The sequence below is a fragment of the Podarcis pityusensis genome, assembly GCF_964106645.2.
Source record: "Podarcis pityusensis genome assembly, chromosome: 16".
Lineage (NCBI taxonomy): Eukaryota > Metazoa > Chordata > Lepidosauria > Squamata > Lacertidae > Podarcis > Podarcis pityusensis.
The window spans coordinates 38,342,012-38,355,088 of NC_138041.1; the positions used below are offsets into that span (position 1 = coordinate 38,342,012).

At 45.3% G+C, this 13,077-nt stretch overlaps 1 protein-coding gene across 1 annotated transcript; it reads left to right on the forward strand.

The window, feature by feature from the left end:
• Nucleotides 1-1,763: 1,763 nt before the first annotated feature.
• On the forward strand, nt 1,764-9,745 carry RILPL2 (Rab interacting lysosomal protein like 2). Its single transcript, XM_080985376.1, has 4 exons — nt 1,764-2,353; nt 6,293-6,444; nt 8,515-8,628; nt 9,447-9,745. The coding sequence occupies exons 1-4, from the start codon at nt 1,991-1,993 to the stop codon at nt 9,466-9,468; spliced, it is 651 nt and encodes a 216-aa protein (XP_080841502.1). The 5' UTR covers nt 1,764-1,990; the 3' UTR covers nt 9,469-9,745.
• Nucleotides 9,746-13,077: the final 3,332 nt, after the last annotated feature.

Below are 13,077 nucleotides of genomic sequence, written 5' to 3' on the forward strand. Positions count from 1 at the left end.
GAATCCAGTCAGTAAGAAAGTGCAGTGGTACCTCGGGTTACAGACGCTTCAGGTTACAGACTCCGCTACCCCAGAAATAGTGCTTCGGGTTAAGAACTTTGCTTCAGGATGAGAACAGAAATCGTGCTCCAGCGGCGCGGCAGCAGCAGGAGGCCCCATTAGCTAAAGTGGTGCTTCAGGTTAAGAATAGTTTCAGGTTAAGAATGGACCTCCAGAACGAATTAAGTTCTTAACCTGAGGTACCACTGTACAATTCATTTTTTTCTGGGTAAAGAAAAAAAATTGTTATATTTACAAGCAGCTGTACAATACATGTCCTATCCATTAAACAATACCGTGGTACCTTGGGTTAAGTACTTAATTCGTTCCGGAGGTCAGTTCTTAACCTGAAACTGTTCTTAACCTGAGGTACCACTTTAGCTAATGGGGCCTCCCGCTGCCGCACGATTTCTGTTCTCATCCTGAAGCAAAGTTCTTAACCCGAGGTACTATTTCTGGGGTAGCGGAGTCTGTAACCTGAAGCGTATGTAACAGTCAGTATTCTGTTGCTTACAGTCATGACAATGAGGAGGAGGCAGTTTTTAAACCACATTCAGCTTTGGAAATGGTTTCCGAATCCCAATAGCCTGTATCATGCAATTGAATTGGAGAGTTGAAAGAGACCCTGAGGGTCATTGAGTCCAACCCCCAGGAGATTGACAGAAGTCAAGTGTGGTTGCATATACACTGCAGGCAGCCCTCTGTTTACACAGGGCACCACACACAATGAAATCAAGTATAATGGGAATGCATTGAAAAAGCCTGCAGACCCCTGTTCTGCCCCCCCCCTTCAGCGATGTTTCAGTCATGTATTTATGGCGTTTCCAGGTCACTTCTGAGTTCAGTGTGATGTGCCTATACTCGGTCATGCACATATTGAACGCACGTAAACGGAGCTGCCTGTATATCTTTCAGACACATTTAAACGACATTATAGGGTTGCTAGAAGTGTAACCCTGCGGTAAACTGCACTGCCCAAAATTCTTTGAGGGAAAGAATGTGCTTCAAATGTGATTTAAAAGTGTAAGCACTGGTTGTTCTCAGGAATATGCTGGGCCAATTACTTTCTCTGCCCTTCAACTTCCCTTCAACTTCCCAGATCTTCTTTTGTGGGAGGTAAAAGCCATGACTATTAAAAGTAATATAAGAGTGCCATAAATGTATGGTATGGATGTGACCGTAGTGCTTTGTATGCGATCTTAGCTTTATGCAGGTGGAAAAGCAGCAGAAGTATCTGCACCCTTTGTGCAGTAAGTACACTGTGGTTATATTTATTTCTATGTGTAATAATTATTTTAGTTCTCTAACACTAAAAAACTTTGTTATTATTTTCAGAAAAGCTTTAAACTGAACGCTTTAAATATGGGTGTTTGGGGTTTTTGATATGTAATGTGTACACATTGCATGAAATCATGAAGTTAGTTTTTATGCTATTAAGAGTGCTATAAATGTGGATGCAACTGCTTTGCACATGCGTGTATTTGTATGAGTAGCAAGTGCCTTGCTGAACTCTATTGTAGAATGCCTACAGATGAAATCATTAAGTTTATTTTTTTTTTTATGATATGGGTCATAAATGCACTGGGGGGTGTGGTTTTGAGAAACAAGCACGTGCACATAACTCTTGGACAACTGGAAGCTGAGCAAATTTCTTGCCAAGGGAGCCCCCTCGTCACGGGACCGCACTGCTTGCGCCCCCCCCCGCCCGCCCGCGCGCCCGCATCCCTGTGGCAACCCTGCTCCCTCCTCCCTTAGCTCCACCTCTCCCGCTGGTCTTTGATTGGGTCCTCGGGAGCTTCGCCCTCAAGGCGGACTGGATTTGGCCTCTGCTCGAAACTTTCAAAGGAGGAAGGAAGTGGCTGGAGTTTGCAACAGGCAACTCCTTGCGATCCGGAGACCCCTTCCTCCTTCCGCGCAGTTGGATCTCCCAGGTGCATCCCGTCAGTTTGGCATGCAAGCTGAGCAGCACCAGAAGGAGGAGGAGGAGCAGGAGGAGGAAGATGAAGAGCAGGAAGGCAGTGGGGGGCCTGACAGCGCTTTCGAGAAAAGCCCCTTCCAACTGACTGCTGAGGATGTCTATGACATCTCTTACGTCCTGGGCAGGGAGCTGCACAAGCTCAGCAGCGAGCCGCGCGTGGCCGTGCCCTCCAAGGTGGCCCAGCTGCAGTTCAAGATCGTCAGCATCCTGGAGATGCTGGAGGCGCTGGTGAATGAGACCAACCTGACGGTGGAAGCCCTGAAGATGGAGAGAGACAGCTTGAGAAGAGAGGTGGAGGGGCTCCGGGAGCAGGCAGCCAGCGGAAGCACAAAAGAGGTCTGTCCAAACTTGGGACTGAGTTGTTGTTGTAATTTATTGCATTTATACCCCACCTTTTTTCGCCAAGGACCTCGAGGTGGTCACACAGTTCTTCCCCTTCTTCATTTCATCCCCACGACAACCCTGAGAGGTAGTTTAGGCGAGAGAGAGGCAGAGAGTGCAACTGGCCCAGGGTCACCCAGTGAGCGTCATTGCTGAGTGGGGATTCCAACTGTGGTCTCCCACGATCCAGTCAGACACTCTCACCACCACACAACACGGGTTCGCATTATGAGATGTGCAGGGCCATAGCTCAGGGGGTAGAGCACCTGTTTTGCAGGGATAAGGGCTCCCTAGCGACTCCAGGCAGGCTGGGAGAGTCTTCAGCAGCTAGAGGGACCCAGGGTCTGGCTTGGTATAAGGCAACTCCTTAGGTTCCCATTACAATTATTATTATTACTGTTATATATTTATTTATACTCTGCCTTTTCCCTTGATGGGACTCATTATCACCGTCATCATCGGTTTGGAGATGCAAGAGATGCCTTTATCTGGGTCTGGCACCATTTGGACAGGAAGCTGTCTGCAGGCATCGTATCGTATCAGTCATGCAAGTGTTGGAAAGAAATACTCACAGGGGGGAAAGGAAGGAGCGTCATGCCTGCACAAAGCCAGGCAGTTCTTTCCAGTGTCCCACAGCTGAGTGGAGAAAAGAGAACTGACCAGCCAAGCCAGCATTCTGCGCCTAGCCAAATATGCATCTGGGAAGCTTAAAAAAAAAAAGAAGGTAAAGGACCCCTGGACAGCTAAGTCCAGTCAAAGGCAACTATGGATTGCAGTGCTCATCTCACCATCAGGCCGAGGGAGCCGGGGTTTGTTTGCAGACAGCTTTCTGGGTCATGTGACTAAACCGCTTCTGGTACAACGGAACACCGTGACAGAAACCAGAGCTCACAGAAACACCGTTTACCTTCCTGCCACAGCAGTACTTATTTATTTACTTGTACTTGCATGCTTTTGATCTGCTAGGCTGGCAGGAGCTGGGACAGAGCAACGGGAGCTCACTCCACTGCAGGGATTCAAACCGCTGACCTTCCAATCAACAAGCCCAAGAGGCTCAGTGGTTTAGACCACAGCACCTAGCAGATATGCCTCTGTGAAGATCGCAATGTGGCAACCTTCTCCCCTGTTTGCAGTGTCATAGCTCCATGCCAGATCACATGCAAGAGCAGAAGTGAAAATAATGCACATGGTTGAAATTTATTACATTTTTATCCCACCCTTCCTCCAAGCTCAGGGTGATGTCCACTGAGGACTGGGAATCTGTGACACACACACCTTCCAGACAGGGCCGATGAAAGGGAGCCAGACTTTCTTGCATATGTTTTATCTGATTCTCAACAAAATGTATGTTTCATGTGCAATGCACACAGAATTCTGAATTACAGCTTGCAAACTTGTGCCGTGAACTGAGCATTTCCAACTCTGTACGATTGTTTGCGCCTGTGCTTTGATGGTGTAATGCTGCAGTCTCATCTTTTGAAGCGCAGCTGCAGTTGTGCATTTTTGTAAGAGAACACTGTGTGAATGCAACAAACTCGTTGCATGACGCACAGTTTGCTGTGTTACACATGGAAGTTTAATGTTTAGAGTGTGCGGTTAGTTTGGTAGCAATCGTGTGGGTGTTTGCATAATTGATATTAGTCATTAGGATCTTAAGATTCTCATCAGGTATGAATGTTAACATATTTATCATTACCATAAAAATGAGACCACACATTTATTTTAGATGCTGTGCATAGATTTTTAGCCAGTCTGCCCTTGCTGGTGCTCTGCTTCCAGATGCTCTTGGCCTACAACACCCACCTCCCCAACCATTGACTCTGCTGGCTGAAGCTGATGGGAGTTGGAGGCCAACATTCAGAAGACCGCAGGTTCCCCATCTCTGGCATACATCAAATCTCTTGCACTTTTTCTTCACAACAGCCTTGTGAGGTTGACTAGGCTGAGAGGGAGTGCTTGGCCAGAGGAAAGTGCTTTATACCAAATCAGATTATCGATCTACCTAGTTGTCTACAATGACTGCCAGTGGCTATCCAACATCCCAGAGGGTTTTTCCAGCCCTGCCTGGAGATGCATTCCTGGTCCTAGTCTGAAACTACATGCTTGTGAATTTTTTTGAAGTCCTACAAGAGAAAGTGATTTACACAAGTTTTACACTTTGCAATCAGTCCTAAAAGGAAAATTATTATTATTCCTGTTTTACAAAAATTCACGGAGGGGAAAAGAGGAAATAAAAATGGGAAAAATAAGGAAAAAACGAAGTGTTGGACTGGAACCTGGGACACCCAGGCTCAAATCCCCACTCAGCCTTGAAACTCACTGGGTGAACTTGGGTGTAAACCATCTAGTCTACTCCACAGGGCTGTTCTGATGGTAAATAAACTGAGGAGAACTTAAGCTCCTTGGAGTGATGAAAAGGTGGGATATAAATGTAATAACACAGCAGCGCAGAAGTCAGAAGATAAGTGACTATCCAAAGGCCACCCAGGGGTGCATGGCAAAGCTGGAATTTGAACTCAGTTCTCTCCTAGCTTTCAAATTCAAACAGCTGACCTGTGTTTTTATATGCTGCAGTGTGTACATCGTTCTTTATTGTAAGCATCCTGGCCCTTGCCAAACTATAGGAATGGAGCATTAAATACCTGATTTTTTCTTTAAGTCTCATATGGTCTTGCAAGTAGGATCTGCGACAGAATGTTGAAGTGTATCCCCCTTGCCTCCTAGCAGGAGCAGTGCTGTTCAGGATTCTGGCCAGCCGTGCCCTCCTCCTGGAAGAAGCTCAAAGGGACCACAGGGTTAAGGTGGCAGCGTTTCCAATGTTTTAGTTTAGAGAAAAGGCGAGTAAGGCAACAGGATAGAAGTTCATAAAATTATGCATGGCATTGAGAAAGTGGATGGTGAAAAGTTTTTCTCCCTCTCTTATAAGACTGGAATTCGTGGGCATCTCGTGAAGCCGCATTTTGGAAGACTTAGGGCAGATAAAAGAAAGTACCTCTTCGCTCCCCCAGGAGGCAGTGATGGCACCACCCTGGATGGCTTCAACAGAGGATTAGACAAATTCATGGAGGAGAAGGCCAGCAATGGCTGCTAGCCACAGTGCCTCAGCTGTGCCTCCGTGGTTTGAGGGAGCAATGCTTCTGAATACTAGCTGGAGGAGAGCGGGCTCATGGGCTCATGTTCTGGTCTCCCACAGGCCTCTGGTTGGTTGCCGTGAGAACAGGAGGGTGGACTAGCTGGACCATTGGCCTGATCCAGCAGACTCTTCTTATGTTCTGATTCCCTCCCATTTCCATTTTTTATTTTACAACTGGCATTCCCACTTTACTGAGTGTGCTCAGATCTTGGGGCTGGTGGTGAGGATTATCTTGTGCACCTAAATGTCAGGGATCTCCTCAACCCCGTCGATGCCTTGCTCTTGTTTCTCCATGGGCCTCTTTTTTTCATTTTGTAAAATTTATATCCATCAGGGGGGGAAACCATCAAAGCAGTTTACAAAAAAGATAAACCAATAAAAATGATCACTAAGAAAATTACAACCATAAATTATAGAAAGTTAAAACCACAATTAAATAGACTAACACAGATTAAAACTCTGTGTTAAATTTTCTAAACACGTGGGTTAGCTTGTCTAGATAAGAGTGTCTTCAGTGGCTACTGTAAAGAATACAGTAAAGTCACCTGCCTGGTATCAATAGGCAGGGAGTTTCAAAGTGTCGTTGCTGTCACACTAAATGATTGAGTTCCTACAGATGTGGTGCAGGTATTATGTGGCGCCTGTAAAAGTGCCAATTCTGCTGATCGAAGTGGTCAAGAAGGCACAGGTGGTGCCATTTTGTTTGGCTCCCTTTCTGTTGGCATGCACCACCTGAGTCTTGCTGTTGTTCTGCCTTGTAGGTAAACCTTGGCCCCAACAAAATGATCATAGACCTCACGGACGCAAACCGCCCGCGATTCACGCTGCAGGAGCTGAGGGAGGTGCTTCAGGAACGCAACCAGCTGAAGGCCCAGCTGCTGGTGGCCCAGGAGGAGCTGCAGTGCTACAAGAGGTAAGCTGCTAGGCTATGGCTTTTTTAAGGCAGCCCTTTGGAACGTCAAATACATTTTTCCTGCTGGAATGCAGACTTACTGTACTGGACTGTGCAATTATCTGCAGTTTGTGAGCAGCTGAGGAATTAAGCTGTGTAGCTCTGATTTAGACACTGGGTAACATACATCCATGTGTTTATTGCTTGACTGATAGTGGCCCTCTAATTTCACGGGATTGGGGCTGGCTGGAAAGGAAAAATAGGGAAGAACCTAAACAGATGGAGAAGTGGAAGACAGGGCGGCAGGGGGAAGCAGAAATGGACAGAGGAGTAGAGGGAGCCCTCAGCAAGTGAGAGCTTCAGGATTCTAGTAAGTGTGATCTGTCCCTCTTCCAGCAGCCTACTGGGCTGGGTTGCAGCGATGGAGAGAGTGATAAGGATGAGTGAGAGAGGTTCTGTGTGAATGTGTGCATGAGAGAGAGAGAGACAAAGTTGTGTCAGAAAGAGAGAGAATATCTTGGTTCAAACAGAAATGGAAGTAGGGAGTGGGCTTCCAATATCAATGTTCCCTTCTTTGAAACAAAAAATTAAAACCGGTCTTAAGATGGAAAATAGATTTACATAAACCATGTTTAACTCTTGGAAGGCAAAAGCAGATGTGTTAATAGAATCATGGAATTGTAGAGTAACTTGGAAGGGATCCCGCGGGTCCTCTAGTCCAAGAATCTCAACTAGATCATACATGACAGGTGACCATCCAACCTCTACTTAAAAACCTTCAAGTAAAGAGAATCCACCATCTGTCATGGGAGTCTGTTCCACTATCAAACCCCTTTTCCTGTCAGAAAGATCTTCCTGATGTTCAGTCACCTGTGATTCCTTTGGCTTTCCACCCACTTTGAAGTAATATTAGTTGTGTGTATGATGAGGGGGGTTCTTTACTGCTAATGTTGGTTCAACAATAATAGTGTTCCACTGACCAGAGAGAACAACTCTCATCCTTTGTAAAATCAGTGCAGGGGAGAAGGGTTTAACTTCTTAAGATCTATGTATGTTCTTTAGACTCTTTAAAATATCAGTGAAAACAAGGCTTAGGGGAAGAAATAGTCAGATCAGTGGACTAGACTGTGGATGAAGCCTCATTTCAGATCAGTTTCAGTGAGGAACTTGAAACTGATTTTGAAATTAATACATAGGTGGTACTTGACCCCTAGAAACTTAGCAGTGATGATCATCACTGAATTGTTAGAGAGGCTGCTGTTCTTGGGTACTTATTTCCATGTATGGTGGGACTGCCCTGATGTAAAAGTATTTTGGTTATTATGTTTTGCTGAAATGACTATAATAACACAGAAATAAATTGAGGTAGCACCAGTGTTTCTTAAACTGAATATTTTTACAGACGATAACAGACCTACACAGTAATGAACTTGTTGGACATATGTTACAAGCTGCAAGGATTGTTAGGATTGTTAGTTAGGTATTGGAAAGATCTTTCCAGTGCTGTGCTGTCAAAATTGATATTGAGCGGTACAGGAGATAGTATTCACATGCCATGTCGAAGTTTAAAACTCCTGAGCTAAGTTGCCAAAATTCTTTAAGGTTGTGAGGGGAGCAGGAAGTCATGTGCCGTATTAGCCCAAATATAAGCCACACCTTTAAAATTGGGGGGGAGGGGAACCCAAATATAAGCCGCTCCCTTCCTCGCTTCTCATGACTGCATATGGGGGAGGGAGGACGCTGTGTTGCCGGCGGCCTTTCCACTTCCTCACTCTCTCCCTTCCTAGCCTTGGAGGAGAGGATGGGGGGCTATGCACAGGGCTGGCGCCACTTTGCCGCACTCCTGGCGCTGTTTGCCCCACGCACCTGGCTGCAGACCGTAAAGCCACAAATATAAGCCACACTTTAATTTTTCACAGTCGGAATTTGGGGGAATAGTGAGGTTTATATTCCAGCCAATACGGTAGTTTAAAATATGCTTTCAATGTATGGTGTGCCTGTGACCAGTTTCGTGCTTAATGATTACAAAAGGGTATATGACGTCCACATGTCATGTTAGAAGGGGCATAATCCCCTCTCTTTTTCTGTCAGTGGCCTTGTTCCAGAGAAGCAAGACTGGGGTGATCCCTTGCAGAAGGCTCCGACTGTGGTAACCACTTCAGATTCGTGTCAAAGAAGGGAAGAAAAGACCACCATCAAGCGATTGTGAGTTCTGCTGCTGTAGTTGTGGGCCAGGGGCAGGAAAGAAAGCCTAGGCAGTCCTGTTGGTCTAGTTATTACCAGGGGAAGCTGAAATCTACTTTCAAGGTAACACCATTATTAGAATCAGCTAAAACAGGCATGGAGAACCAGTTGTTGCACTACAATTCCCATCATCACTGACTCCTGGCCTTGCTGGCTGGGGCTGATGGGAGCCGGAGTCCAACATTCATCTGAAGGGTCACAGCTCCCTCAGCCTCACTTTGGCTGCACACGTCTGTTCCCAGCAGGGAAATGGGCCTGTGCAGCCAGCACAGAATGGAACCCACCTCCCACTCATCAGCTGGGGCCACTCCATCAGTGATGTCAGCTGATTGACAGGTGACTCTGCTTGTTGAAAAAAAGTGGACTTGTGGGCCAAATATGTCCTCCCTGGTGGGCCACGTTTGGCCTATCGCCCTCCTGCAGTAATTCACCTTCCGTTGCACAGTCTGGGCTCTAGTTCTGTGTGGCAAAGCATCTGCTTTGCAAGCAAAAGGTCCCGGGTTCAATCCCAGCATCTCTAGGTCAGGCTGGGGGCGTGAAGAGCCAGTCAGTAGACAATACTAATCTATATAAGCCAATGATTGGACTTGGTAGTCTCTACTACAATCATAGGGTTACATGTCCCTACTCCCCCCATTGAACGGGGTGACAGTGGGTCACTGGCCTTGGCATGTGCCCCACTGTACCTACCTGTGATGGTGGCCCTGGTCTTAGTTGTTGCCTCACTGCACTTGGGTACCTCATCCTCACCCACCATCTATTCCTCCTTCCAAATGCAGGTTTGCTTTTAAAAAGCCTTGAAGAGGAGCCTCCCTTGTTGAGCTTTGAAGGCTGCATGGGAGACAACATCTGGAGCAAAAACTCAAGGACTGCACTAGTTGAAGGCTGTGCTGGTTGTTTACTGCAGCAGCAGGAAGGTTGGGGCACTGTGTTTCTGTGCAAAGTTAGCATCCCTTTCCCAAGTTCCTTGTTGCTACAAAATGTTTCTCACCCATATTATGGGTGCAGCCGTCCTACGGGAAAGGCTTGTATGCCTGCAAAGAGTGGAATAAATTGGTACACACCTTTGTTTCTTTAATCATTCTGAGGTTTGCCTATTGATTTGTTGCTTTTCACAAGGTTTACTTCACAGCGGGGAAAAGAACTATTTGTCTGGACTGTGCACGCCTATCATATCATTTCTATATTTATTGTGAAGGTTTACAATCTGGCTTTCAATTGAATGATACTCATCAGAGCAGCTTGCAAGGGACAGTGGTGGTGGTGGTGGTGGTAGGAAACTCCCTGCAGCTGTTCTTCTTTGGCCAACAAATGGGGCCAAACTTGTTGGAGGGAGGGGTTTGGAAGAGAGATCCTTACTCTCTTGTAGCAGAGCTAACAGTGTTGATTGCTCCAAGCACATTAAACTTGGTTAGATTTACATCTGCCATCATCCAACTTTAAACTAACGTTACCCATGAAAATACTTAGGCTAGAATAAATCACAGACACTTAGTTTTGCAAATAAGTGAAGTGCAAATACGTTTCAGAAGTTACAGCAAACAAGTCTACTTCCGCTGGCAGTAAAAACAAAGAAGAAAAAGAATTTTGTTTCCTTACAAAAAGGATCATATAATATTTGGGTTAGCAAAGATGCAGGCTGTACAAATCTCTTTTTAGAGATTGAGTTCACTTGGCTTTTTGCTTGTAGCTAGGAGCCATGCCGCAGCTCCAGCTTGTTCCAGCAGGTGGTAAAGAGAGAAAGAAGTTTGGGGGAGAAAAGGCTGCTGGGAACCTGCTCACACTCACTGGCAACTTCAGCTCAGGGCTCTGGTTAACCCTCTCATTTTTTATTTTTTTTAAATAATTTTTTATTAAAGTTTTAAACAAAGAAAAAAGAAAAACAACACACACAAAAAACAATACAAAACTTAACAATGAAAACATAAAACATAACAATTAAAAACAAACTCTCTTTTCCAATTCCAATTTTAAATTACTTATTTTCTGGACTTCCTCATACCTCCCTCTTTTGTATTCCAATCCACATTATTTGTCCAGCAGTTTCTTTTCCACTTTTTTATCCCAATCTTTAATTTAATAAAATGTTAAAATATATAACTTCAACTTTTTTAAACCTAATCCTTACTCTTAATGTCATATAGCTTTAAATTTTTCCCTTTTATTATCAAATTTCCATTTCTTTAGACATCTTTAATCTTAATCTTTAATCTTAATCTATCCTTAACTTTAACCTGTACAGCTGGAAACCACTTATTTTCAATCCAACATCACTCTAACATTCCTTAATTTTGCAGTGTTTCTGAAGATAGTCTTTGAATTTCTTCCAATCTTCCTCCATCGACTCTTCTCCCTGGTCCCGGATTCTGCCAGTCATTTCCGCCAATTCCATATAGTCCATAAGTTTCATCTGCCATTCCTCCAGCGTGGGAAGTTCTTGTGTCTTCCAATACTTTGCAATGAGTATTCTTGCTGCTGTTGTTGCATACATAAAGAAAGTTCTATCCTTTTTTAACACCATTTGGCCCACTATGCCCAGGAGAAAGGCCTCTGGTTTCTTGGGGAAGGTATACTTAAATACCTTTTTTAATTCATTATATATCATTTCCCAGAAAGCCTTAATCTTTGGGCACGTCCACCAAAGGTGAAAAAATGTACCTTCAGTTTCTTTACATTTCCAACATTTGTTATTGGGCAAGTGATAGATTTTCGCAAGCTTGACTGGGGTTATGTACCACCTGTATATCATTTTCATAATATTCTCTCTTAAGGCATTACATGCCGTAAATTTCATACCAGTGGTCCATAACTGTTCCCAGTCAGCAAACATAATATTATGTCCAACGTCCTGTGCCCATTTAATCATAGCCGATTTCACCGTTTCATCCTGAGTATTCCATTTCAGCAGCAAGTTATACATTCTTGACAAATTCTTAGTTTTGGGTTCTAACAATTCTGTTTCTAATTTGGATCTTTCCACCTGGAAGCCAATTTTCCTGTCCAATTTAAATGCTGGTTAACCCTCTCATACCCACATGTGATTGTATAGTACATCACTGGTGTTCACCTTTCTGCAGCATCCTTCCTTGGATGCAGGGGGAGGGGGAAGCAGCCTCCCAGAGGTCTTGGCTGATGGGTGATGACAGAGGGTGCCTCCTTGCAGCTCTGCAGCCACAGGGCAACTAGCACTTAGAGCCAAATGTTCTCTCTGGTAGGAAAAAGCAGGTCCTCAGCCCTACTCCTTCTCTGGCTGATGGAGGGGTCCAAGCTAGTCTTCGCCTTGCTGTGATGTTCTTCTTGAGAGTCAGGGGGTACAGCCCCTTCAGTGGCATAACCTCCCAGGTCACACAGGAGGGAGAGTCTTATCATGAATTGGTCAGAAAATCATGTTGGTAGGAAAAAAATGTTCATCACGGTACAGGATGTTGCTATCACGGGAAGGAGGAGGACTATAAAGATGAGCCCTGCTGGACCAGGGCAGCAGTCCTGCAAAGCCACAGAGAATAACATGAAGGCAACAGCCATCCACAGTTGTTTTTCCTTACATCTAGTGAAACACTCCCTCACAGCATTGGGAGGGTTCATCTCGCCATCACACCTGAATCGCCTTTGGCAAATTCTTCCTCCCTGACTTGGCTGAATCCATGTTTCATCACAAGGATAGGGAAACTGTGTCCCACCACCCCCAGTGTGGCTGGCTAAGTGCTCCCTCATCCTTGACGATTTGCCTGCTGGCCGGGGCTGGTGGAAGTCAGAGGCCAGTAACCTGTGGAGCAGGCTTCCCTCACCTGGTACTCTCCATGCATTTTGAACTACATTATTCCTGACTGCTGGACACACTCACTGGGGCTGATGGGAGTAGTTGGGAACATCTGGAGGGACACAGGATCCAAAACTCTGATGTAGGCAGCACCAACATAGATGGGCCAATTATCTGCCTTGACATAAGGCAGCTCCCTGCTGTTTTCTTTAAACTTTCAACATATGGAAGACCACAACCACTAGAACACAGTAAGTGTCCTGTAGTGTTTCTACTAGCCCAGTGTTTCTTAAACTTGGGTTTAACTGTTGGACTACAATTCCCATCATCTCCCTACCACTGGTCCTGCTAGCTAGGGATTATGGGAGTTGTAGTCCAAAAACAGCTGGGGACCCAAGTTTGAGAAACACTGGAACAGTCCATCATCCTTTTCTCAAAGTGGCCTACCAGATGCCTCTGGGAAGCCCGGAAGCAGGACCAAGAGCAGTAACACCCTCCCCACTTGTGATTCCCAGCAATTGGCATTCAGGGGCCTATGGCCTCCAAAAGAGGGTGCAGATCACAAGCGTTGTGGTTAGCAGCCATCTTAACAGGCCGTGAGTTCCATAAGTTAATTTATGCCATGCATGAAGTAGATGTTTTGGAGGCCC

Bases quoted from the DNA above. Each gene is read 5' to 3' on its own strand.
- RILPL2 (XM_080985376.1), top strand. From the start codon at position 1,991: ATGCAAGCTGAGCAGCACCAGAAGGAGGAGGAGGAGCAGGAGGAGGAA. The intron at 2,354-6,292 runs GTCTGTCCAAAC...TCTGCCTTGTAG, and splicing joins CCAGCGGAAGCACAAAAGAG to GTAAACCTTGGCCCCAACAA. The intron at 6,445-8,514 runs GTAAGCTGCTAG...TTTTTCTGTCAG, and splicing joins GAGCTGCAGTGCTACAAGAG to TGGCCTTGTTCCAGAGAAGC.